The 25,599-nt window shown below is 54.9% G+C and overlaps 1 protein-coding gene across 5 annotated transcripts; it reads right to left on the reverse strand.

Annotated features, from left to right (window-relative positions):
• Positions 1–25,108, reverse strand: ARNT (aryl hydrocarbon receptor nuclear translocator). 5 transcript variants are annotated; one of them, XM_061357475.1, is made up of 23 exons: positions 24,957–25,108; positions 19,927–20,035; positions 18,835–18,879; positions 17,716–17,760; positions 14,627–14,671; positions 12,240–12,453; positions 11,387–11,600; positions 11,239–11,304; positions 11,030–11,129; positions 10,588–10,653; positions 10,014–10,099; positions 9,512–9,588; positions 9,213–9,347; positions 8,693–8,767; positions 7,847–7,998; positions 6,182–6,292; positions 5,899–5,977; positions 5,103–5,226; positions 4,254–4,353; positions 3,645–3,744; positions 3,212–3,371; positions 2,401–2,552; positions 1–773 (listed from the first exon to the last, which is right to left on the reverse strand). In XM_061357475.1, the coding sequence occupies exons 1-23, from the start codon at positions 24,979–24,981 to the stop codon at positions 684–686; spliced, it is 2,370 nt and encodes a 789-aa protein (XP_061213459.1). In that variant the 5' UTR covers positions 24,982–25,108; the 3' UTR covers positions 1–683. The 5 variants fall into 5 exon arrangements, with proteins under 5 accessions (XP_061213459.1, XP_061213457.1, XP_061213458.1 ...); XM_061357473.1 differs by having other exon boundaries at positions 3,594–3,744; XM_061357474.1 differs by lacking the exon at positions 14,627–14,671 and having other exon boundaries at positions 3,594–3,744.
• Positions 25,109–25,599: the final 491 nt, after the last annotated feature.

Genomic DNA, 25,599 nt, shown 5'->3' on the forward strand with positions numbered 1-25,599 from the left:
TGGAGATACAATAGCTTTATGGCTCGGAACTATCCCATCATTCCCAGCACAACCAGGCCCAAGGGAGTCGATGGTGACACCGACTCCAAGGCCCAAACTCATTGCACAGTTCACAGGAGAGATGGAATCCAACCACCCACCAACGTGGGAGCATCTAAAGCTCCTCAGAGCTTTGGGAACAAGCCTCCAAGGAGGGCTCCTCCAGTGAGGAGCTGCTTTGGACACGGGCTCTTACTCAAGCATCCTCTGGGATTGAGTTCCACATGGATTAACACTTGGAAGAGCTTCTTCCAATATTGGAAAAGTTACAATACTTTGTGTTTTATAGAAAAGAGAGGCAGGGTATAGAAGGTTGAAATAAAAACAGGAAAAGCCACCTTGGAACTTGGAGGGCTTTGTCTGTGCTCCAGACAGGAACCCTCCGACCAGCCCAACGTGAGGAACCGCGGGGCTTTGGTGAGCTCCGGCACCATTCCAGTCCTGAGGCCTCCAGACCAGTCCCCACTGCCAGCCCCACACACAGGGCAGGTGCCCACAACCTCACCAGCATCTTCTCCTCCTGCCAAGCTTCCTCCCTGATGGAGCTTCACTTCCAGAAGGCAGGAAGTGGTCAGAGTTCAGAGGCCTTGGAGACAAAGCCCTGGCTGGGACATGGGGCTGGGGTGAGCTCCCCAGGCCTGGCTCTACTCCGAGAAGGACGGGAAGATGTTGAGCTCTGGGAACTCCTCGTTGTTGTAGTTGGGTCCTTGCTCTCCCAGCATGGTCAGCATGTCCTGTGGGATGCAGGGAGAGAGCAGCTGGAGCAGAGCATCACACGCCCAAGGAGCAGCTCTGCTGCGCCTTCACAAGCCTGAGGACGCAGCCTTCCAGACCTCCAGACCAATGGACCTTCAAGCCTCCAGCCCTCTGGTATTCAAGTCCCCCAGCTCTCTGGGCCTCCCACACTATGAACCTGCAGTCCTCTGGTCCTGCAGTCCTCTTATCCTCCAGGCTTCTGGGTCTCCAGTCCCGGAGACCTCCACACTTCCAGTCCTCTGCACCTCCAGCCCTCTGGAACTCTAACCCTGGGGACCTCCAGCCCCCTCCAAAACCTCCAGTCCTCCAGCCATCTGGACCTCCAGTCCTCCAGCCATCTGGTCCTCTGGTCCTCCAGTCCTCCAGCCCTCTGGTTCTCTTCCTTTGGACCTCCAGTCCTGTGGTTCTCCAGCCCTTTGTTCCTCCAGCTCTCTGGTCTCCTGGTCTCCCAGCCCTCCTGCTCTCTGGACCTCCAGTCCTTCAGCCCTCTGGATCTCCAGCCTTCTGGTCCTCCAGCCCTCCGGACCTCCAATTCTCCAGCCTTCTGGACCTCCGGACCTCCACCCTGCCCTATACAGCTCCAGCCCACCTTACAGACCTCCGGCCTGTCTTCTACACCTCCAGCCTGACCTATAAGGTCTATGCAGCTCCTTCCTTACCTCCAGCCTGCCCTATAGGGTCTATACACCTCCTTCCTTATACACCTCCAGCCTGCCCTATAGGGTCTATACAGCTCCTTCCTTATACACCTCCAGCCTGCCCTATAGGGTCTATACACCTCCTTCCTTATACACCTCCAGCCTGCCCTATAGGGTCTATACACCTCCTTCCTTATACACCTCCAGCCTGCCCTATAGGGTCTATACACCTCCTTCCTTATACACCTCCAGCCTGCCCTATAGGGTCTATACACCTCCTTCCTTATACACCTCCAGCCTGCCCTATAGTCTATACAGCTCCTTCCTTATACACCTCCTTCCTTATACACCTCCAGCCTGCCCTATAGGGTCTATACACCTCCTTCCTTATACACCTCCAGCCTGCCCTATAGGGTCTATACACCTCCTTCCATACACCTCCAGCCTGCCCTATAGGGTCTATACAGCTCCTTCCTTATACACCTCCAGCCTGCCCTATAGGGTCTATACACCTCCTTCCTTATACACCTCCAGCCTGCCCTATAGGGTCTATACACCTCCTTCCTTATACACCTCCAGCCTGCCCTATAGGGTCTATACACCTCCTTCCTTATACACCTCCAGCCTGCCCTATAGGGTCTATACACCTCCTTCCTTATACACCTCCAGCCTGCCCTATAGGGTCTATACACCTCCTTCCTTATACACCTCCAGCCTGCCCTATAGGGTCTATACACCTCCTTCCTTATACACCTCCAGCCTGCCCTATAGGGTCTATACACCTCCTTCCTTATACACCTCCAGCCTGCCCTATAGGGTCTATACACCTCCTCCATTACACCCCTCCAGCCCAGATGTGCTGCAGCCCTTGAGGCACTGCCCCTCCTTGGGCACCAAGGACCCTTCCTTCCCTCAGCCCGGTCCCCTGTGCCCCGCTCCGGAGGCTGGGGCAGGAGCCGGCTCTTACCGGGAACACCTCAGGCTGGCCGGGCTGCGGCTGCTGCACGTGCTGCTCGCCGGGCGCCGCTCCGTGGTGCTGCCCCTGCCACTGCGGCCACATCCCAACGCCTTCGGCCGCCCGCGCCGGGAACGGTGCCGGGGGCTGCGCGGCCTCCGGGGCTGGAACAGAGCACAGGGAGCGCGTCATTGCCAGCACAGGGATGGGGCTCCCGAGGGCAAGGGGGGATTGGGTGCTGGGAAGCTCAGCAAGAGCCGTCAGTGTGCACCTGAGCCCAGATCCCTTGTGCTGGGCTGCATCCCCAGCACAGCATCATGGACTCAGGGACCAACCAGGCTGGGACAGAGCTTTAAGCTCCTCCAGTCCAACCATTCCCCAGCACTGCCAAGGCCACCACTGCCCCATGGCACTGAGGGTGTGTGAACACTGGCAGGGACGGTGCCTGCAGCCCTGCCCTGGGCAGCCTGTTCCAATGCCTGAGCACCCTCTGGGGCAGGAATCGTTCCTCAGCTCCATCTAAACCTGCCCTGGTGCAGCTTGAGGCCGGTTCCTCTTGTCCCATCCCTTGTTCCATTGGGAGCAGAGCCCAGCCCCTCCTGGCTCCATCGATCAGGAGCGATCAGGGCCCCCCTGAGCCTTCTCTTCTCCAGCAGGTCGAGGGAGGGGATTCTCCCCCTCTGCTCTGCTCTGCCTGCTTCATTCCAGCATTCCCAGCATACACAAGGGAACAATGGGGAGCATTTCCCACCCGGGCTGTATCTGGCTCCCAGCTCTCCTCCAAGGGGATCTTGTTGCACCCAGCACCTCGAGCTGTACTCACTGAAGCCTGTGCCACGGCTGGCAAGGTTTGGGTACGCAGCCCCTGTAGGGGAAGCTGTGGAGCCAGGCGCTGCCATGGGGCTGAAGGAGGACGGGGTGCCTTGGAAAGTCCCCATGCTGAAGGAAGGGGGTCGAGTCTTCACTGTCTGGGATGCCACTTGCTGGGAAAGAACAGGAAACAGGAGAGGAAGAGGAGAGATGCATTTGGAACCTGCTCTTAGCGAGGGTCACAAGTTGCTGGACTGGCCCCAAGTGGAAGCACCCAGGCACACAGCACCGCTCCATCACTCAGCTGGGGAGCTAAAGCAGGTCCGTTTGTGGTGGCAAGAAGGGTCTGTACCCCAGCAGGGACCCGGGGCCTGCACCAAGGGCTCAGGCACTACCTGGGGTGTGAACACCGGCCGTGTCCCTGGAGCCCAGTTGGTTCCGCTGACCTGAGCTGGGTTGGAGTGGCGCGAGATCTGCGCTAAGATCCGGCCCGCTGAGGAGGGCTGCTGCTGGATGATGTTCACAGGAGGGCCCATGCTGCTGCTCCTGCAGGACAAGAGGCACCCTGAGACACTTGTATCCCAAAGGGGAGGAACAAGGTGCAACCACCACCCCTGGGCCTGTTACTGGTGGGGGAGATGAGCCCAGAAACATGGTTCCAGTGCCCATCGTGCTGCCCCAGTACAACAGAATCATGGAATCAACCACCCTGGAAAAGACCTTTGAGGTCATCAAGTCCAACCATAACCAGGGACTAACAAAACCACCACCAACCCATGGCACTGGGGGCTTGTGGGCAAGGCTCAGCCTTTGGGGTTCAGCCCCCACATGTCCAAGAGGCAGGAACCCTTCTCACCCCAGCACCCAAACCAAAGTGATGCCCGGATGGATTCCCCCTGTTCTTCCTGTGCCCACTCTAAAGGAACACGTTTATGGCCCATCACTGGCACACAAGGAGAGGCTCAGCAGCTGCAGGACACAAAACCAGGACAGGGACAAGGGCAGGCCAAGCCTGAGTTACCAGGAGGCCATTCAGAAGGGCACCGAAGCCTCACCTGAAGCTCTCAGCAGGTCTCGATGGGGTGAAGGTGTTCCCCTGGCTGAAGAGGGGCTGGTTGGCAGGCACTGTGCTGGCAGGAACAGCTTTGCTCTGGTCTGGGGAGAGAGGGGGAGGCACTTCAGGGCTGAGGAACCTCAGCAGCAGGAACAGGGACAGATTCAGGTGCAGGAGCTCGTGTGAAGGGAAACTGCTGGGAGGCAAAGCAAACGTGACCGCTCCTGCTCCAGATGGCTTTGTAAAAGCCTCTTTAATTTGATTTCCTCTCCATTTGTACATAAACTCAGGTTAAGGTCCTCTGGGCTTCCAGCAGCCCCTGCACTCACACCAGGGACACACAGCAAGAATCAAAGGCAGAAAAGAGCAGGAGACACCTTCACACCCCCTCCGTCCCCAGCTGCAGGACAGCTCCCTGCCACATCAGCACATGGAATCCTGGAATGGTTTGGGTTGGAAGGGAGCTTAAAGCTCATCTAAAGCCACAGGCAGGGACCCCTTCCACTGGAGCAGGATGCTCCAAGCCCCTGTGTCCAACCTGGCCTTGAGCACTGCCAGGGATGGGGCAGCCACAGCTTCTCTGGGCACCCTGTGCCAGCGCCTCAGCACCCTCACAGGGAAGAGCTTCTGCCTAAGAGCTCAGCTCAGTCTCCCCTCGGGCAGGTTCAAGCCATTCCACCCAGTGGCACGAGCAGCAGCACCCTTGTGCAAGAGCTGGGCTGCCCCATCCCAGCCACACTGAGCTCCTGTGCCCAGAGCTGCTCTGAGTGACTGAGGAAGGAGCAAAGCGCACCCAGATTGAAGCTAAAACTGGATGAAGCCACCACGTGCCCTGGCAGTGCATCCCTACCTGTGCTGATGCTGCTGTAGATCTCGCTGAACCTCGGGTCCCTCTCCTGGTTAAAGAGGCTCTCAGCCTTCTCCAAGGGCTTGCTGTGCTCTGGGCCCGCAGCAGTCACAGGCTGGACAGGAACCTGGAGCACGTTACACGTGAGCTCTCTGTACCTCAAGCACATCAGCCCCTTTGCAGCCCGGATGGAGAAGCCCTCATGGGAAAGGGGCTGCTCCCTGCATCCCTGTGTGTTTCACTGGGAGCCATTCAGGGCTGGCAGCATCAAGAGAGGATGCCACAGGGGCAGATCAGAGAATCATAGAATAGTGAGGGTTGGAAAAGACCTTAAGATCATCCAGTTACAACCCCCTGCCATGGGCAGGGACACCTCGCTCTAAACCATGGCACCCAAGGCTCTGTCCAACCTGGCCTTGAACACTGCCAGGGATGGAGCACTCACAACCTCCCTGGGCACCCATTCCAGTGCCTCAGCACCCTAACAAGAAAGAATTTCCTCCTTATATCCAATCTAAACTTCCCCTGTTTAAGTTTTAACCCATTACCCCTTGTCATACCACTACAGTCCCTAATGAAGAGTCCCTCCCCAGCATCCCTATAGGCCCCTTCAGATACTGGAAGGCTGCTATGAGGACTGGAAGGCTGCTATGAGATCAGAACCCAGCAAGTAGATCCAAGGCAGAGCCCTTCCCTCTCCAAACCCTCCGCAGCCTCAAGTCACCCTGGTGTGGCCACCCCAGTGGAAGGGTATTTAGCTAAGGAGGAGCAAAGCAAAGCAAAGCTGGTGGTGATCTACCTGTGAGTGGTCGTACCCAGCCAGGCTTTCTCTTCCTGGGACCACTTCCAGCTCTGGCTGCTGGGGGGGCTGCTGCTGCCTGAAATAGAAAGTGTCTGTAACAGGAGAGCACCGGCTGCTCAAAGCGAGTGCCAAGGGAACAGCTCCTCTGTGGCCACAGCACTGATTCACCAGGCAGAGGAGGTGAGTGCTGCAGAGAGGACAGTGTGGGGAGGCAGGCTATCGGAGAGGAGGGCAGAACCAGCATGAGAGGCATGGGAAAAGGAGCTGAGCACCTCCTGACCTTGCGGGCAGCTGCGCTGTGCCCATCTCCAAGGGAAGGCTGACAGCCTGGCCCAGCTGGGGCCTCTGCAGGGAGCTGGATAGGGCAGGCCGAGACTCCTGGCTCGAGTTCCTTCAAAGCAAAGAGAGAAGGACAAAAGAACAAAGAGACTGTAAAACACACCAAAGGAAAGCAAACGCTTGGCTGCTGCGTGCAGAACGCACCCGGCGCGGATGCAACGGGAAGCTTTGCTCTTGCAAAGCCTGTTGGAGCCCAGGATCCTTCCACCCAGGCTCCACGGTCTCTGCAAGGGGGGTTCATGGAATGCAATGCTCCTGGTTGGGCTCTGCACCCTCCCACTGAGCAGGGAGCAGTTAACAGCCTACACCAGGAGCATGGCCAGAGCTGCATCCTCCTTAAAGCACAAGCAACGGTTGTAGGAACCTCAACCCCCCTGAGGTTTTGCATTCAGCTCTATGTCAGCCACTCCAGAGACCACCAGCAGCTTTAGGTTTCAAGCCCAAGACATTGGTGGAGTTCTTTGTGCTCTGCTGTCCCTGTCACAAGTCAGTAAATGCTGAACTCCCCCAAGAAAGGAACAGAGATCCAGTGTTTTCCCAACAGCTCTTTTGCTGCTGCTGCTTCAGGAGCACCTGAGCTTGAAGATGAGACAACACCGACAACCCAGCAAAGACAAACTGCACCCCAAAGGCACAGGCTGCTGCTGCTCTGAGCTTACACAGTGCTTTCCAAGGCGTAGCATGGATGTGGGAATGGATGTGTGTGGAATGGATGAGGTCAAAGAGATCTCTCTAAGCCCGGGACTGGGATGAAGGCCTGTGGCAGACCCACATCAGGTTTCAGCCCTGCACTTGGACTCAGGCTCTGTAAAGCCAAAGGGATTTGTCACTGCTCAACTCTTCATCCTTTCCCATGGGAAAGCAGCAGCTTCCCAGCTGCAGGAAGGGCAGAAACGCTCCCTGCCCTCTAGGACCCTGCCTTGCCCACAGGCAGCGTAGCCTGGTTTGCCTGGCTAGCCAGACCCCATCTACACCTCTCAGGCATCTGCAGGCACTTGGCTTTCCTTCTTTTTTTGCCTTGTTTCAGTTGCTGCTCTTCTGTGAGGGGCCTGGAACCTGCTTGGCCCTGACACTTCCAAAGGAGATGCACCCCTTGTCTCAAACCCACCCGAGCAGCCAAGAGGGAGAAGAGAGCAGCAATGAAAGCAGCCTCCCCACTGCAGCTCTGTTGTGAGCCTACAGCAGGGAAGGAAACAGTGTTCGCTTCCTACCATGAGCTGCATCAGCCCTGCTCATGGGAAAAGCCATTCCATGGAGCAGGACTGTCCCAGGAGCTACATCCAGAGGCAGACTTCACTCCTATGAGCTCTGGATGCCATCACACACACAGGAGACCTGCTCCAGGAAGCAGAGCTAAAGAAGGCACTGCTGGAGCTGAACTTGGGCAGCTTGCTAAGCCCTACAACCAACACAGCCAAAGGAGGGGTGTTTCTAGGCCTCTAGAGCCTGCCACAGCCCAGGAAGAGAGCAATTCCTCCAGGAACTCCCCAGGGTGAGGGGAGAGGCCAAAGCTCCTGATGTCCTGTGCTGCTGGTCACCCTGGGCCAAGGTCCCCTCAGGTTGGGTGCTATCACTGGTGCTCGGCAAGTCATTTCCATGTACATACTTGACGTTGGTGTTGGTACAGATGATGTACTCAATTTCATCCGAGTAGGGGTTCTGGAAGGTAAAGGAGCTGGTTCTCATCCAGAGCCATTCCCGGTTTTTGGATCGGAATCGGAACATGACTGACAGAACCTGGCCTTTTAACTTCACCACCTAAAAAAACGTAATGCCATCAGTAGGACCTGATAAAAGAAGGGGTTGAAGAGCAACCTGCTGCTGAGCCACCCCCCTGACACCCTCTGCCTCGAAGCCTCAGGACCATCTCTTGCTCTTCCTCAGATAAATGGTACTTCCGACTCTTCCTGAATGATATGGGAGGAGAATCCAACGTCCCCTTTTTGCCTTTCCCTTTATCTCTTTGCACTGGTGAGATGTATGAGAAAGCCTCCAGCAAATGAAGCACATGCTCTTGCTTCTGATTCTATTTGGACAAATGGATATGAGCAGCTACTTTCTGGAGTCATGAAAGCACAGGGGCAGCCTTACCTGCCCTGCCACAAGTCCAAGGCCCTCAGAAATAAGAGTAACGACAACAGGGCAAGGAAATCAGCTCCACCTCGAGTTGTGCAGCACTGGGCTGGGCCCTAGAGATGAGCCAGTGGTTCCCAGAAGCCCTTTGTAGCCACGGCTCTGGCCCTAAAAGCAGACTGGACTAGCAGCCAGAGGATGAACGCAACAGTTAGACATCAGATGCTTCTGGTGTGCTTTGCACATGTGCAGTTACGTGACTGTAACTGCAAGCTCTACAGTTGAGTTTTTCTCTTGCTTTTCCAATTCATGTCACTGCTTCGCAAGCACCAAGCCTGGGCACCACACTGCATGCAAAGGGGGAGCTGAAGAGCTGTACCTGCTGGAAGCTGTCCCGTAAAAGCTGTTGGTCTTCTGGGTGGCAGAAATCCACAATGTCCTTTCCCAGAAGTTCCTAATTGGGAAGAGACAAAGGCAGCTGAGCTGCAGCAGATCCCTCTGGCAGCTCTGCCCCAGCAGTTCCCCTCTGGACAGGTAGGTACTGCTCCCTCATCCCCAAATCACTGGTTATGCTCAACCCAGGACACTGGTGCACACAGCAAGGCCAGCAATGAGCATGTTGTGTTTTAAAGAGAAGCACAACAACGGTTGCCTGATGTTAGATCTTGAACTCAACTGGAGGCCAAGCTGCTCCTAATTGAGGTTTGACATAAGCCAGAGCCCCCCATCCTCCCAAGGATCAAAGCACTTAGAGAAGCACATGAAACCACAACTGCTGGAGAAGGAGCACGTCTGGTTTGGGCCCTGGGCATGTGTTAGCCAGGCTGTGCAAGACAGGCAGGAAGGAGAAGTCAGCCTGAGCAGCAGTTAATGCTGAGGAGGCTGCTGGCTCATCTCACCTGTGGCTGGTAACCAACCGTAGCCACACATCTGTGATCTATGAAGGTGAAAATGCCCTCGGTGTTGTGCCGGGAGATGAACTCTGTGGGCTGACAAACGTTGTTCATGTCTGTGCAGTTGGGGGAGCTTGTGACCTGCGAGGGGAGACCAGGGTGGTGTCAGTGAACCCGGGGGAGCTGCTTCCTCCTGACCCTGCAGGCGGATCTGGGGCCGTCAGGAAGCATCTTCACGCACATCAGTTGAACTCTGGGCACCCTGAGGATAAGGCAATGTCGAGGTGTTGGAATATGCCACTCACCTGGAGCCTGCCAATAGCCACAAGGCAAAACTTGCTGCCCTGGCCAGCATCTGGGTCATCATCAGGCAGTGAAACACCTAAGAGGGGAGAGGCAAAAGCACCCAGCAGGGTTAATACAGGAGAAACTGCTCATTTCAGAGGAAACAGGCACTCAGCTCTGCCCTCGGTGCATCTCCCACCCTGTTCTGTAACTCAACAGCCTTTCCCATGGAGGAATTTGGGAAGTTAAGTTGTCTCCTGCTTTTATCACCAGAAGGCTTGAAGATCTCTGTCAGCACAAGCCAGCAGGTCAGAGGGGTGATGTTATTGCCACCCTCATCAGTATCTCCCTGTCCACAGACACCGATCTCTGACCCAACATCTGCAACCATCAGTCAAACTGAAACCAAATGTGGTACCTAACAAGTGGTAGATACATGTGCAAGGCATTTGCTGGCACCTCCATGCCCCAGAATGGACAACTTTAGACTTCAAACCAGCCCCAAGTGAGGGAAGTTGTTACCTGCAGGGGGCCAGGCCTTGATGTAACCCGTGCAGTGCACCACGACGTAGTGAGGCTCTCCATCCTTTGCTGCCCCTAAGCCATTCCTTGGAGAGAGAAAGAGTTTGGTTATGCTCTGTCTTAAACTGGGGGAACGAGAGGCAAGGTTTCTACTTGGAGTTAAAAGAGAACATCCTCAGAGTGAAAAAAGGACAAAGACTTCATGGAAATGCAAGGGGTTCAAGGACAGAACAGGCTGGAATCTGTCTCAGTTTCAAGTTAAAAAGAGCCCAACAGCACCAGTGTAAAGGACACCTGTGTTCAACTGATTGCACAGCTTGGGATAAGAACACTTGGAAGTGTTCAAGGCCAGCATGGATGGAGCTTGGAGCAACCTGGTCTAACGTGAGGTGTCCCTGCCCATGGCTTTACATGAGCTTCAAGGTCCCTTCCAACACAAACCATCCCAGAATTCCATGGTAACCTTCCCCAGGATTATCTGGCACTTGGGCTCCTCTCCCAGCAGATCTAAGCTCTTCTGTGGCCCCAGCACTCTGATGGCAGAGGGTTTGCCTCTACCTCTTGTACCATTTACCTGCAGCGATTCCTCATGAAGCTGAGACGATTCACAGAGACTGGATCCACGGAGCTGTTGCCACACCTGTGCCAGGAGAAATCCAATGGGAAAGGCTTTTATCTTCCTTGGCCAACATCAAAACTACCTGACAATCCTCAGTAAGAGAGGTATAAGCCTATCTATAAATGGGGATGAACCTTTGCCTCTCCACAACCTCACACTACAGACTTCAAGGGACATGTGGGGTCACACCAAACTGTTACTTGGATCTTCTGCCACAAGTCTTGAGAGCTGTCTTATGGCAAAGAGACAGCTCAAGAGCCTGTGTGTTAGCACTGTGTGGAGAGCTCAGCCATGTAATACCATGTCTGTGTCAGAATGAGCTGAAATAAGAGCACGAAGGGGCCAGGGAGCAAGCTCAGCTTCAGGCTCCGATGAGATCAGGGCATCTCTTCCTCACCTCATTCTGCAGATGAAGGATCTTCGTGAGCCCATGCACATCCTCATGGATTGCTGCCCTTCCTTCTTGACAGTGCCCGTCTTCAAATCCAGGATGCGACCTGAGGACAGAAGAGAAAGCAAAATGCTGCTGCAGCACGAGGCCTTCAGGAGCGCAGGCACCAGGCAACGCATTGGGGACTAGCAAGACACAAGTGTCACCAGTGGTACCTTTAGATGCACTCTCAGGGGGGGCTGCAGGATCCTTGTTAGAAAGGCACCAGGGTTTGGTTCCTTCTACAAAGGGAAGGTTTTAATCCAAGCCCTCCGCAGGCTTCCACACACCCACCCCTGGCAATCCCAGCCCAGGCTGCGCTACCTGTCAGGGCGTTCTCTGACGTGGAGAGCTGCTCCCTCAGCTTGCCCACGTCATCCGGATGCACTTGGTCATAGAGGGTGCTGCCAAACCACTCCGACTGGGGCTGGTTCAGGACGGGAGTCACGGAGTCGGAGACGTAAACCACCCTCCCTGTCTCACAGGACACGATGAAGAGGAAGCCATCGGCAGCCTCGAGGATGAGGTGTTTGAGCTCCTGCATTCACAGACAGAGGCACGTGCTTCACTCCAAGCACTGACACCCTCTAACCCCACCCTGGGTGCCTCTCTGCCCCCCACCCACAGTCTGGTTCCCCCCTCACTGCAGGGGATGCTGCCCCTCTACTTGCAGCACTGGGTGCAGTTCTGGGGTCCTCAACGTAAAAGGGACATGGAGCTGCTGGAGCAAGTCCAGAGAGCAGGGGCTGGAGCAGCTCCCATAGGAGCCAGGCTGAGAACATTGGGGCTGCTCAGCCTGGAGAAGAGAAGCTGTGGAGAGCTCACAGCAGCTTCCAGTGTCTGAAGGGGGTTGCAAGGATGCTGGAGAGGGGCCTTCATCAGGAACTGCAGTGACAGGACAAGGGGTGATGGGTTGAAATGGGAACAGGGGAGGTTCAGGCTGGATATAAGGAAGAAGTTCTTCCCTGTGAGGATGGCAAGGCACTGGCACAGTTGCCTAAGTGGTAAATGCCCCATCCCTGGCAGTGTTCAGGGCCAGGTTGGATAGGACTTGACACAACCTGCTCTACTTGAAGGTGTCCCTGCCCATGGCAGGGGTTGGGACTGGATGACCTCAAGGCCCTTTCCAACCCAACGCATTCTCCAATTCCCCCCAAAAGCAGCATCAAGCCAAGACCTGGTCAGTGAGAAAGGAGGGTTTGTAGGTGCCATCCGTGGAGGTGTTGCCCGTGCCCCGCAGGGACTTCATGTGGGACACAGCCATGCGCAGGATGGTCAGCTTGTCCGGCTTGCGCGCCAGGGCGCTGCACGTGGGCACCATGTCCGAGAGCTCCGTGATGTAAGCGGTCATCTTGTTCCTCCTCCTGCGCTCGATCTCGCTGTGGTTCTCCCTGCAAGAAGCCAGGGAGAAGGAAGAGGAATCACCAAGAGGCCCCAGGCCTCAGCCATGCCCCCACGGCAAGAGCACAAGAGATGCGTCAGGAGTTAGAGGGGCCGCAAGCGCCTCGCATGCTGGGCGTGCACAGAGGAACGAGGGCAAGGAGAAGTCTCTACCCTGGGGCTGTGCTGCAGGCAAGGGCCTCACTGGAACCACCTCACTCCCTGGTGAAGGCCTCGAGCGAGGCTGAGCTGGGGCAGCCAAGCAGCAGCTTCCCCATGGACTCCATCACGCTGTGGTAAGCGAAGGGCTCCTTCGAGCCTCTGCTCACCAAGTGGCTTCACCTCACTCCTGCTCTGAACAGCACTGGGAGACTCAGCCCACCCACTGCTTGGCCAGGGATGCTGAAGCCAATCCCCTCCACCAGCACCCTTCAGGCACCCTTGTCTCCAATATCTGTACTAGGAGGCCAGGGCTGCACCTACGACGTGGGCACCTAAGGTACAGCAGAGGAGTCCCCCTTTGCAGTGATTTTATGAAGCTACTTCTCAGTCACATCAAGTCTTCTCCACTCATGGCCAGGAGGGACAGCTTTAGAGCAGGTACACACCTCACTGCTACACAGACCCAGGCCAGTGTGGGCAGACCACCTACCCAGCCCTCCAAAGAGGCCCCACGACCAATACCCAGCCCTTAAGAAGGTTCTTCACATGTCTCTGCTCACAGGGCACAGTCCCCATCAACCCTCAGAGATGAGATTTGGTTAGTCTTGGTTCATTTCTCCCCAGTGGATGTGGTTTAACTGTGTCACTAAGGGGGGGGGGTTTCCAAAGAGAACTCCAAAGCCAGGTTTCCTATGCAGAAGGATGCATGAGATGCAAGGAAGCACATGTTGGGAACTGAAATGAGGTGGAAGTGTTGGAAGGAACACAGCCAAGCAAGTGAATTCAAGAGGATAACCACAAAGTGAGCAGCTACTACCAGGTGGGTGCCAGCATTCAGTGACCTGCTCCTCGCTGTAGGAAACTGCTACTCAGGAAAAAGAAGTGCTTCAATGACCACACTCACCTTTAGTGCAGCTTCTCCAAGCAGGAAACGAAGCCACCACCTTCACTACAAAAACTACTGCGAAACCCCAGATCTTTGACTTGCTCCATTGCCAAACATCTTTACTACAGGCCAGTGACAAGCAGCTCGTGGGGAAGGAGAAACCCCAAAGCGCTGCTGCTTGCTGTGCCCATAGGTCCCACCTTGGGTTTCCTCATTCCCTCAAGCATTTAAGCTATGCCATCCTGCAGCTGGAGGGGTTCTGGTTTGGTTTAAAACCAGCCACAAGCAAGAAATGGAGCAGAATGGGGGCTTTCTCAGCACCTAAGAGTCTCTTTAGTCCTGCAGGGCTGAAACAGCTCTAAGAAGCCACAGAGAAGGTGGGGAGGCACAAAAGGAGTTATCCCTTCAGAGATCTCCACCCTCAGCTCTGCAGCAAACAGCAGCAGAACCCTTAGTGCTGACCCAAACAGCTTTAGGTTTGGGTGTATTTGGAGCGGGTGTTTTGCTGCTGGAGGGATGCAGCTCCCCAACACCCATCCCAACCAGGCCCACGTATGGTAATGGGACCAAGGTGACTGCTTTGGTCACTCCAGCTACAGTCCCTCCTGAGTTACAAAGAGGAACTTGGAGGAAATCCTGTTTTCAGGAAGCCTGAAGCTGTCCCACACAGGCCAGCACCTCACCTGGAAGGTTTTCTGGGGTGGAACAAACTGAATTGGTGCTTTTCCATGTCTGTTTTGTTGGAACAGCAGCATTCCTGCAACAAACCTTACCCAGGTGAGAAGAGGCCCTTTGGCACCCAGAGCCAGCACAGGAGGAACTGGGTTTAGCACAGGTTAGCAAAGCTACAGCACTCAGTGAAAGCCATGGCCAAACCACTCTGCCCTGAGGTCCTTGGCAAACAAATCCCTCTGTGTATTCCCCAGAGACATTCCCACAAGGGGGATAAATGCCTTTCCCCTCCTCATTCCAATCACACAGCCACTTCCAGGAGCCTGTTCAGCTTTAAGTCCTCTACTGCAGAAGAGGAGGGAAGGAAGGGAAGGGGGAAACAACAAGAGAGAAGGGATGCCTAGGAAAACATTGAGGAAAGGAAATACTCTGCTTGTCCATGCTGGAAATCTCCATTCTCCTACCTGGCAAGTCTCTCCTTATCCGCTGAGCTCTGCTCATCATCAGACCTAAAAATAAAATCAGTGAGCTAAGCTAAAATGGAAAAAGAACTGGAAAATGGGAAGATGCAGGAGGAAACCAGCCTCTGGCCATGGCTGCTTGGCAGAGGAGCAGCTCCAGAAACCCAAGCACTCAGTAGTTTGCAGCACTGCACAGGACACTGCCATCTCTGGAGGGTTGGAGTCCTTCAGCTTACCAAGGCTATCAGACAGGCAAAGGGCAGCTCTGGGTTGCACTGAGGTGCCACTCGTTCTGTGTAGGATTAGAAGGTTAAATGCAGAGCTGGGGAGGAGGGCCCCAGCCACAAACTGCTCCTTTCAGGTAACCAGAAGAGAACCCCATAGCTGCTTTGATAGGAGGAACAAAGAAACCCAACCCCAAACCCCCAAAGAGGGGCATGTTCACAGCCACCACCACACACTCCTGCAATGCTGCTGCAGAAAGAGGTGCAAGGAGCCCACAGGAGCACACAGAGGTTGGGAACATCTCCAGAGGCACAAACCCATTGCCACCAGCTGCACTCCCAGCTTGCAGGGAAGAGGAATGTGCAGACCTTGGTTTGCAGAGGCTGAGGGGGAGCTTTCCTCCTTGAGGGTTGGAAAGCTATCCAATAAAAGCTACCCCAGGAAAGGAGAAGGTACCACATGTGCGCAGTAAGGCAGAGGCCGAGCATCTAAATCCTCAGTGGGTTCATGGAGTACAGGAGGTGGTTGTGTTCCCCTTCCATTTCCAATGGAATCTAGTGCCATAACAAAGGAGTCGTATTCACTTCTCCGTTTGGACTCAAACCATTTGAGGAGGGAAGGAAAAGGAGGAAGTGAAAAAGGAGGCTGGGAAGAGAGCACTGGAAAAGGAGGCTGGGAAGAGAGCACTGGAAAAGGGGGCTGGGAAGAGAGCACTGGAAAAGGAGGCAGGGAAGGATGCAGTGGAAAAGGAGGCGGGGAAGGATGCAGTGGAAAAGGAGGCGGGGAAGGAGGCAGTGGAAAAGGAGGATGGGAAGGATGCACTGGAAAAGGAGGCTGGGAAGGATGCACTGGAAAAGGAGGCTGGGAAGGATGCAGTGGAAAAGGAGGATGGGAAGGATGCAGTGGAAAAGGAGGATGGGAAGGATGCAGTGGAAAAGGAGGATGGGAAGGATGCAGTGGAAAAGGAGGATGGGAAGGATGCACTGGAAAAGGAGGCTGGGAAGGATGCACTGGGGAGAGGGAAGGATGCAGTGGAAAAGGAGGATGGGAAGGATGCAGTGGAAAAGGAGGATGGGAAGGATGCAGTGGAAAAGGAGGCAGGGAAGGATGCAGTGGAAAAGGAGGATGGGAAGGATGCAGTGGAAAAGGAGGATGGGAAGGATGCACTGGAAAAGGAGGATGGGAAGGATGCAGTGGAAAAGGAGGATGGGAAGGATGCAGTGGAAAAGGAGGCAGGGAAGGATGCAGTGGAAAAGGAGGATGGGAAGGATGCACTGGAAAAGGAGGATGGGAAGGATGCACTGGAAAAGGAGGCAGGGAAGGATGCAGTGGAAAAGGAGGATGGGAAGGATGCACTGGAAAAGGAGGATGGGAAGGAGGCACTGGAAAAGGAGGATGGGAAGGATGCACTGGAAAAGGAGGCTGGGAAGGATGCAGTGGAAAAGGAGGCTGGGAAGGATGCAGTGGAAAAGGAGGATGGGAAGGATGCACTGGAAAAGGAGGATGGGAAGGATGCAGTGGAAAAGGAGGATGGGAAGGATGCAGTGGAAAAGGAGGATGGGAAGGATGCACTGGAAAAGGAGGCTGGGAAGGATGCACTGGAAAAGGAGGCTGGGAAGGATGCACTGGAAAAGGAGGCTGGGAAGGATGCACTGGAAAAGGAGGATGGGAAGGATGCACTGGAAAAGGAGGATGGGAAGGATGCAGTGGAAAAGGAGGCAGGGAAGGATGCAGTGGAAAAGGAGGATGGGAAGGATGCACTGGAAAAGGAGGATGGGAAGGATGCAGTGGAAAAGGAGGATGGGAAGGATGCAGTGGAAAAGGGAGTCTGCCTGATGTGTGAGGAGCAGGATGGAGAGCCATGGGCAGCCCAGGGGCAGAGGGGAGCCTGTGGCTGCTCTCGGGGTGTCACACTCACACCACTGGCTGCTCCCACCTCCTGCCACCATCCTTGTTGCCCAAGGCAGTAAGTGCCAGGATAACGCCCACATTCCAGCACACAGGCACTGCTGACACTGGTATTCCAGGCCTCAGCAGCCCAGAACTGGGTTGGTTTGTTCCTTTGCTCACCCCTTCCTCACCCATGTGGGTTAAGCAGGAGCATTGCAGGGCACAGGGGCTGCTGTCCCTCCGGTTCCCAGCTAAGTCCCTGCCAGCCCTTTGACAGGTAACAGCAACCTGGAATCCTCAGTGCTGCCCTTTTCTGGCCTCTCTGCACGGAGACCTCCTCTGCTCTCCTTAAGCAGTGTCTTGGCCTGTATCACTCTGCATTTGTTCACTTCTATCTCTTGTAAGACATGGCACAAGGTGGCTTCACACTGAGGGGACATTCTGGCATTTACAGAGCCCAGATACACACCAAGAACCTCGCATCTTCCACACCAACACAAAATAAAGCTGTGAAATGGTTAGATTTGAGTTCCAGAGGCTCCAGAAAGCTGCAAAACCACCGTGAGGGCAGTGCCAGCACTGAGGGGGGGGCTTTCAAACACCAACAAGTAGATACTGAGAGCTGAAACACTGCCTGTGATGTTACTGCACCCTCTGAGCTTGGGAAACTCCCCCAAACACAACCCATAGCATGTGCCAGGAAACCCTGTTCAAGTAAAGAGCATGAAACTGAATCTCAGCAAGGTCTTGAGCAGGAGAAAAGGAGAGTCCAAGGCAAGAGCTGAAAGAAATGTTGGAAAAGAGGAATGTCATTTCATCCCACTCAATGAGCCAGCCCCCAAACCGTCAAGGAAAGGATCTGACCCCTTTGGAGCACCTTCCTTCCAAGAGAGGAAACCTAACTGCTGATGAGAAGGGTGCTGCAGGATCTCTCTCACATTGAGGTGCTTCATGACTGCATCCCAGCAGGCTCTTACCTGGCAAATCTCTCTTTATCGTTTGGCATCGGGTCATCATCGCATCTGAAAGGGGGAGAGGAAGAAGAGTTCTTACACTGGTGACACTTCCAAAGCCACTGAGAGAAGAACAAGGGTTAATATATCACCTCAAGAAGGGCTGGTACCCAAAAAGGAAACCACTGTGTGTGGGCAGCCCAGAACCCTTCATTTATCTAGTTAAAAGACCACAGTTAGATTGTTTTATTCCCTTGATGAAGTTCTCCACATCACATTCCCATCAGGGACACTGGCACCACACTCAGGAATAGGCTCACACAAAGAAATGGGTTCAATTACACTCTAGCCCAAGCCAAGCCCAGAGTCTTGGTAGCTAGATCCTACAGGACTAGTGTCACCTCAAAGAAACCCTGCAGTCACCTTTAAGAGACTGTGACATATGGATGGGCTCCCATTATCACTGGAGTTGTCCTAAAGCACATAGTGAGATTATAAGTACACAACATGAGATCTTCCAACTCTTCTGTGCTCCATATGGACCATGAGAGGAGCCACTTGTTGCCCTGCGAGGCTGGCTCTGGAACTGAAGCATCCTTCCACCACATCAGAATGAACCAACACGGGTCTGAGGCACCAATAAGAGCTCAGCAGCTCCCTGGTGTCCCAGTAAGCTGCTGGGCAGGAGATTTCTGGCTCTCCCATCACTGGGCAGCAGCAGTGCTCCACAGTGCAGTGCTGGGACAACCAGTGCATTGCCAGGAGGAAGCACTGGAAAGGATTTAATCTTCTGAGCTGCTGCTGAACACAGCAACATCATCCTGGAGCTCTACACCACCACCTCAACCCAGGGCCTGGTCCTTCAGCCAACCTCCTCTTGTTGTGGGAGCTACCAGGGAGGCTCCAGATGGAGACTACATCCCAAAGGAGTGCTGGAATCCTCTCCCTGCACTCAGCCCCATGTGCACAGCAGCTCTGCTTTGGCATCAGCTGCAAGGATGGAGAAAGGGAAGAGTTTAAGGAAGTGGAACCTCCTTCAGCCTCCCCTGACTCCCTGTGTGCTGCTGGGACAAAAAGGCACGTGGACATGGAGCTCCTGCTCCAGAGGGGGAGGTACACACACAGCAGAAATGTTCTCCTCACCTGAGGAATTTACTGTTCCCTTCTCCATCATCATCAAAATCCAGCCTGAAAAACAGAAGCAGAAGGATCACTCTTAACCAAGCAGTTCCTCCTTTACAGGTTGTTTCCCTCTCTGTCCCTACAGGGATGCAGCTGGTTCTGGAAAGGAAGATTAAAGTAAACCCAGGGGCTGACTCAGAGCAATCCACAGAGGTCAGAAGGGAGCTTCCTTTGTCCATCAGAAACAGAGCAAGGGAATGGGTGAACTGAGAGAAAAGCCCACTTGAAGCACCCACTGCATCACCTCCTGCTCTGAAAGCTCTGAATCTCTCAGCAGTGATCTGAAGCTGTTACAACCAATCCTTGCTGCTGGAGGGAGCCATCAGATGGAGCATTCCCAAACTGGATCAGCTGCATTAGAAACCAAAACACCAGAGGAGGACAAAACCCTTGAAGAGTTTAAAGTTCAGGCTGGTGACCTGGTGAGTGCAGACACGTCACAGTGTTTGCTGTGACAGGGGCACCCCCTCCCATTCCTGACAAGTGGTTGTGGGAGGAGAGAGGAAGAGGATGGAAAAGCCCCGTGTGGAGGCAGCACTGTGGGGAACAAGCAATGGGAGCATCAGGGGGTGAAGGACAGTGACTGGGGGGGAGCAGGGAGAGCTTTGGAGTAGCCTTAAAATGAAAGAGGAACTTTCTTGTGGCAGGAATTTCAGAGCAGCCACTCGAGATCCCTTCCATTTGCAAAGGCATTTGCCTACAAGCACATGGCAGCTTCCCCCATCCTCCTCTCCCTGAGAGTGAGGCTCCACCATTCCCATTCTCTGTTCCTCTACCTCTCCTGCAGCAACTGGTCTCACTGCTTCAGTGACTCCTGCTCCACTCTCAGTGTTTGGTGGAGAACCCTCTTCTCCTCATGCAACTCAGCTCTTTAACCCCCTCTTTTTATGGGCATCGCTATGATGTGAAGGGACCGGATGGGACTCACCTGCAGGAACCAGGAAACTTCTGTGCTTAGGAGTAGCTGAATTTCCCCATGAAGAGAGCAATGTTCCCTCAGAAATACACACACACACACCCCCAAACCTCCCCCCAGCCCCAGGCCACGCTCACCCAGGCCGCCTCTTGGGTGCTCTCTGCACAATGGCTCCTCCAGCCTGGGCCCCTGCAGCGGTCCCGGCGCTGACGCCTGCACCCAGCGAGGAAACATCTGATGCCATTTCTAAAGAGGAGAGTGGGAAAAGCCATCAAGAAACTGAGGATGACATCAACCCCCGCCCCCGAGTGTTCTGCACATAGAGCTCCATTAACACATGCACATAGAGCCCTCGATTCTGGGCGAGGAGGGTTTCCAAGGCTTTCATCTCCCTGTCGCCGAGCTGCTCCGAGGGGCTGGGGCAGGCTCTGAGCACACACTGTTTCCATCAGCTCCAACCCAAAAGCTGTGGTCTCCTTCCTGCACAGAGGAGGAGCTGGTGTGGTCATGGGAGGGGCTGAAGCCATGGGCCAGCAGCCTGAGCCTTCCATAAGGGGAGGGGAAGAGCTGTGAGTTGGCCTAAGCACATCAATGCTGCCTCTCCAAGGGGCTCTTTTCCCAACCTGAGAGACAAAGAATCAACCAAGATGCTGGAAGGCACCAGGAAAACCTTGGAAAGCTGGGGGAGGCCAAGGGGAATGGCTTTAACCTGCCAGAGGGGAGGCTGAGATGAGCTCTGAGGCAGAAGCTCTTCCCTGTGAGGGCGGTGGGACACTGGAATGGCACCTCTGTGCCCTTCCCAAAGTGTGGAAAGGGCTGATAGCAAAGGGCTTTGTTCAGCAGGACATGGGGCTTCAGTGCCTTTGCCAGGGCCTTCCAAGAGGTATTCAAACAACTGAGGTCTCTGGAGCAGGACAGATGATCCTTTTATTAAGGAGAGAGGAATTTCCTCTTTCGGGATAGGGAAGGAAGTGACATGGAGCTGTTCCTCTGCAGAGCAGCTTCTCAGTAGGGTTCAGGGGGAATGGCAGGGTCTCTGTTTGTAAAGGCCTCATCTGAGCCTTTGATATTCCCAAGGAGCCCTGTGCATGGCCTGGCACCTCCCACTAAAGCTGCTTTACCTCCTCCCTCAGCTTCCTACTCGGAAGCACTTCCCTCTGGTGGCACAACGTGCCCTTTCCCGAGTGGAAGAACATCAAACGCCTCAAGATCTGGCCTTGTAAACTGGCAGTGCTCTGCTCTGCACACTGGGGGAGAGCATCCAGATGGTTGTGGGGCTTCCACACGAGCCAACAGCCTCTCTACCACCTCCTCACCCCAACACCAGTGCTCTGCACCCACCAAGCAGCTGGTGCTGAGGGGGTCTCAAGCTCCATAAGGTCCCAGATGATCCTTCTCAGACGGGAGGGCGGGTTCATGGAGTCCCTGCTGCTGCAACAGGCAGGATCCTGCTCTCTGTTCCAGCCCTTTCCCGACTCAATCCCTGCCTGCCTCTAACATATGGTAAATGTAATTGAGGCCAGAAGAGATAAGCAGAGGCAGCCCAGAGCAATTCCAGCTCCTCCTTTGTAACTTGACTAGAAACCCATGAAGCACAACCACAATTCAGCCAAGAGCTTCCCCCAGAATAGAACAGGCCGGGAGCTCACTCCGGGAATGCCATTTGGAGAGGCAGACTTCCAGCCCTGCTCCCCTGGGAAAGGCTCTGTTGCAACTCCTGGCATCTCAACAGTGACAAAGCTGCACAAGTAAAGGCACAGGGAATCTTCCAGGCTGTGATTTACGAGCTGGGCCTGGGAGCTCTTCCCTGCTCCCACTTTTTATTGTCCCACTGGTGGCTCCAGCCGCAGGGACTGGGAGCAGATGGTTGTTGTGAGGCTCAGGAGCAGCCAAGCACAAGGCTGAGCTTAAACTTAACCATTAGTGAGCTCCCCATGAAGCCAAAGGAGTTTAGAACAGGTATGGGGTAGGGAACAGCAGGCCAAGGCTTTGTGTGAAGGGTGCAGGGCTTTGACTTACAATGTGTCCTAGGTACATTCAAGAGACTTACTCTGCGAGTAGGGGAGGTTTTAGGCTGGGCCAGCTCAGCACTTCCAGCCCCACAGGAGCCTTCTCCAAGCAGCATTATAGAAATCAACAAGAAAAGCCTGGAGCTTCCACTTCCAAGGGTGAGAAATCAGTTTCCACAGGGGGAAGTGGTTGAAGGCCCTTCAGCCAGCACTAAGCGTCCCAATAACCCACGTTAACATTAAAACCTGGAAAGTAAGGCAAGCAAACCAAGGCCTTTTGATCTTTAACCCCTCCTCCTGTTCCCCCCTCCATGTAGGGAATGCTGTTTGCTTCTCCCTCCTCATGAGCAGATCAGAATAACACAGAACTCACTTAAAGTGGCCCAAGTGAAGCTCTCAGTGCAGCACCCTGGAGTTACAGCAGGCACTGAGCTGCACAGGGGCTCCCCTCACCTCAACACGAGGGAGCAGAAGGGGTCTGCAGCTTTCTTTCTCCATCAGTCGCTCTGCAAAGGGAGAAGTGACCTGGTCCCTGCAGAGCCCCAGGGGGGCACCACCCCCAGCACAAGCTGCACTTCCAACACTTACAAGACCCCTGAAGACACAAAGAAACTTCAGCTTCTTCCTGTCCCACCTCTCAGCACAGCCTGTTCCAGCCATGAGGATGCAGTCTGGGGGGTACCAGTGCATGTGGGAGCATCACAGTGTCCCCTGCTGAGGTTTTCAACACCGAGGAGAAGAGGAGCCACCTTGTAGAGCAGGACTGTCACAAGTGATGTGTTTCACTCCTAATCTCAGTGTCTATAATGCCTGTATTTCCCTCTCCACCCTGTTGGAAAGGGCCAAGCCAATACTGGTCACTCTGCCCAGAGCTCCCAGTATTAAACCCAGATGTGGAAACGTTCTTTCCCTTTTCCTCCTTTCAGCCCTTCCTCCTCTGCAGAGGATCACACAGCTCCAAACGCAAACAGCCTGCAAGACACTAACAGCTGAAAGCCAGGAGGCTCTTCCCTTCCCAGCCATGGGGCTCCTCCACAGCTGGCTCCTAACAGACATTTTCCATTCCCATCCCAAGCCCACCACCAACACACACGAGAAGGATTTTACCGCTTGGAGTAACCTCCCTGTTTCACGGGATAGCGCTGGCAGCCAGCAGTGTGCTTTGCCACAGGATGGGATCGCAGCTTCCTTCCCATTTCAGAATTCCTTTTGCTGAGCTGAACCAGGAATTTGGGGCTTGGTTTTCATAGAATCATAGAATAGTTCGGGTTGGAAAGGACCTTGAGATCATCCAGTTCCAACCCCCCTGCCATGGGCAGGGACACCTCGCTCTAAACCATATTACCCAAGGCTTCATCCAACCTGGCCTTGAACACTGTCAGGGATGGAGCATTCACAACCTCCCTGGGCACCCATTCCAGTGCCTCAGCACCCTCACAGGAAAGAATTTCCTCCTTAGATCCAATCTAAACTTCCCCTGTTTCAGTTTTAACCCATTACCCCTTGTCCTGTCACTACAGTCCCTAATGAAGAGTCCCTCCCCAGCATCCCTATAGGCCCCCTTCAGATACTGGAAGCTGCTCTGAGCTCTCCACAGCTTCTCTTCTCCAGGCTGAACAGCCCCAACTTTCTCAGCCTGGCTCCATACAGGAGCTGCTCCAGCCCCTGCTCATCCTCGTGGCCTCCTCTGGACTTGTTCCAACAGCTCCATGTACTCTTTACGTTGAGGACCCCAGCGCTGTGCACAGTGCTCCAAGTGAGGCCTCACAAGAGCAGAGCAGTTTTAGTTTTTCCTACCTCACCACTTCCAATTGCTGAAGAGTTTTACACCATCAAATGGTTTGTGTTAGAAGGGTTCTTAAAGCTCATTTAAAGCCACGGGCAGGGACCCCTTCCACTGGAGCAGGATGCTCCAAGCCCCTGTGTCCAACCTGGCCTTGAGCACTGCCAGGGATGGGGCAGCCACAGCTTCTCTGGGCACCCTGTGCCAGCGCCTCAGCACCCTCACAGGGAAGAGCTTCTGCCTAAGAGCTCAGCTCAGTCTCCCCTCGGGCAGGTTCAGGCCATTCCCCTTGCCCTGTCCCTGCATCCCTTGTCCCAAGCCCCTCTCCAGGTTCCCTGCAGCCCCTTTAGGCACTGGAAGGCTGTGTAAGCACAACCCTGTCCTTCCAGCTCCCGTGCCTCAGACCCCCCACAGACAAATGACCCGACACGTTTTCCTCAACATTTAAAGCCCCAAATGCTTCCTGTATCTATAGGATGTAGGAAACCCCATCCTTTAGAAGGTACCTGAACACCCCTCGCCAAACCTGACCGTGTCCCACGAGCCAAGACCTCGCCAGCCTCAAACCACAGGCAAGAATAGACAGAAACCACAAGCCAAAGAAACAGCAAAGCCCAGAAACAACAGAAGCTCAAGTCCTGAGCTGGGTCACCACTGTGTCAACCCATCCCAGCTCCACAGGCACTGCGTTTGGCCTCTTACATGCTCATTTGAGGCAGAAAAGTGATGAAACCCCATAGATTTGATGCTGTTAGAAGGGACTTGAAGCTCCCTCCAAGCAGGGATCACCCCTTGGTTATCAAGCAGAGGGAGGAGATGCTAAAGGCAGAGTCTGCTCTGCTCCAGGCACTCACCCCAGCTCTAAAAAGAGGCAGAAACTTGGACAGAAACCTCCTCAGAACAGCTTTTGCCTGTTGCTAACGAAGAAACCCTCTCTGCAACAGCACCACAAGGGTCGGAACCCAACGCTTTAAGGGCATGAAATGGGGGTGAGCCCCACCAGAGCCTGCTCCCTGCTGGGAGGGCCCTGCTGGGAACCAGGCCCCAGCACTGGGCACACAACCGAAGCTCAGCCGAGCACGAACACCTCCGTCCGCGGCACAACCAGCGCCAGCCCCTTCCCCAAGCAGCCGGACACCTCCTTGGCAAGGATCTGCCCTGACAACCACACTGGCCTCCAAACCCGGGTCCCTCAGCACCCCCAACCCACATTGGCACCCGTATTCACCTCAGGGGGCCCAGCCCCTCCACATAACCCCCTGGGCTCCTCCATAGCCTCCAACCCGGCCTGGGCCTCCCGCACCAGCCCCAATAACACCCCCATTTCCCGGCCCCCTCCCTCAGCAGCTCCGTGCCCGGCCCCGCCGCGGCTCACCCGGGTTGGCGGCCGTGGCTGCCATGGCCGCTGCGCGCTGCGGCCGCCCCCCGCCTCCCTCCTCACCGCCGCCGCCAAGATGGCGGCACAGGAAAACCCTCCGCGCTGCCGCGCAGCCCAACCTGCGCGCCGGGAGGGGCGGGGCGGGGGCCAAGGGCTGCGCTCTGATTGGTTCAGGCGGGGGGACGGGGCGAGCGCGCCCAACCGCGCAGCCAGTGGGGTAGGGTGAGCGCGGGTAAGCCCCGCCCACACGGCGGATGGGGGCGTGGTCTGAAAGGGGGCGTGGGCACGGAGGGCTGCGTGGGGCGGGGCGAGGGTGTTTGGGGTTCTTTTATGTCGGAGGGCAGGAATCCTATTGGGGGTGGGAATTTGGGATGGGCTTGGAATGGGACTGGGAATTCTGATTGGATTTGGGAATGCGACTGGGAATTCTGATTGGGTTGGGAATGGGATTGGGACTGGGTATTCTCATTGGGAATTCTGATTGGGTTGGGATTGGGAATTCTGGTTGGATTTGGGAATGGGATTGGGAATTCTAATTGGGTTGGGAATGGGGTTGGGACTGGGTATTCTCATTGGGAATTCTGATTGGGTTGGGACTGGGAATTCTGATTGGGTTTGGGATTGGGACTGCGACTTTTGA

The sequence above is a fragment of the Neopsephotus bourkii genome, unplaced genomic scaffold, assembly GCF_033783945.1.
Source record: "Neopsephotus bourkii isolate Nb327-2 ecotype Australia unplaced genomic scaffold, CSIRO-AGI_Nbou_v1 NB_904, whole genome shotgun sequence".
NCBI lineage: Eukaryota > Metazoa > Chordata > Aves > Psittaciformes > Psittacidae > Neopsephotus > Neopsephotus bourkii.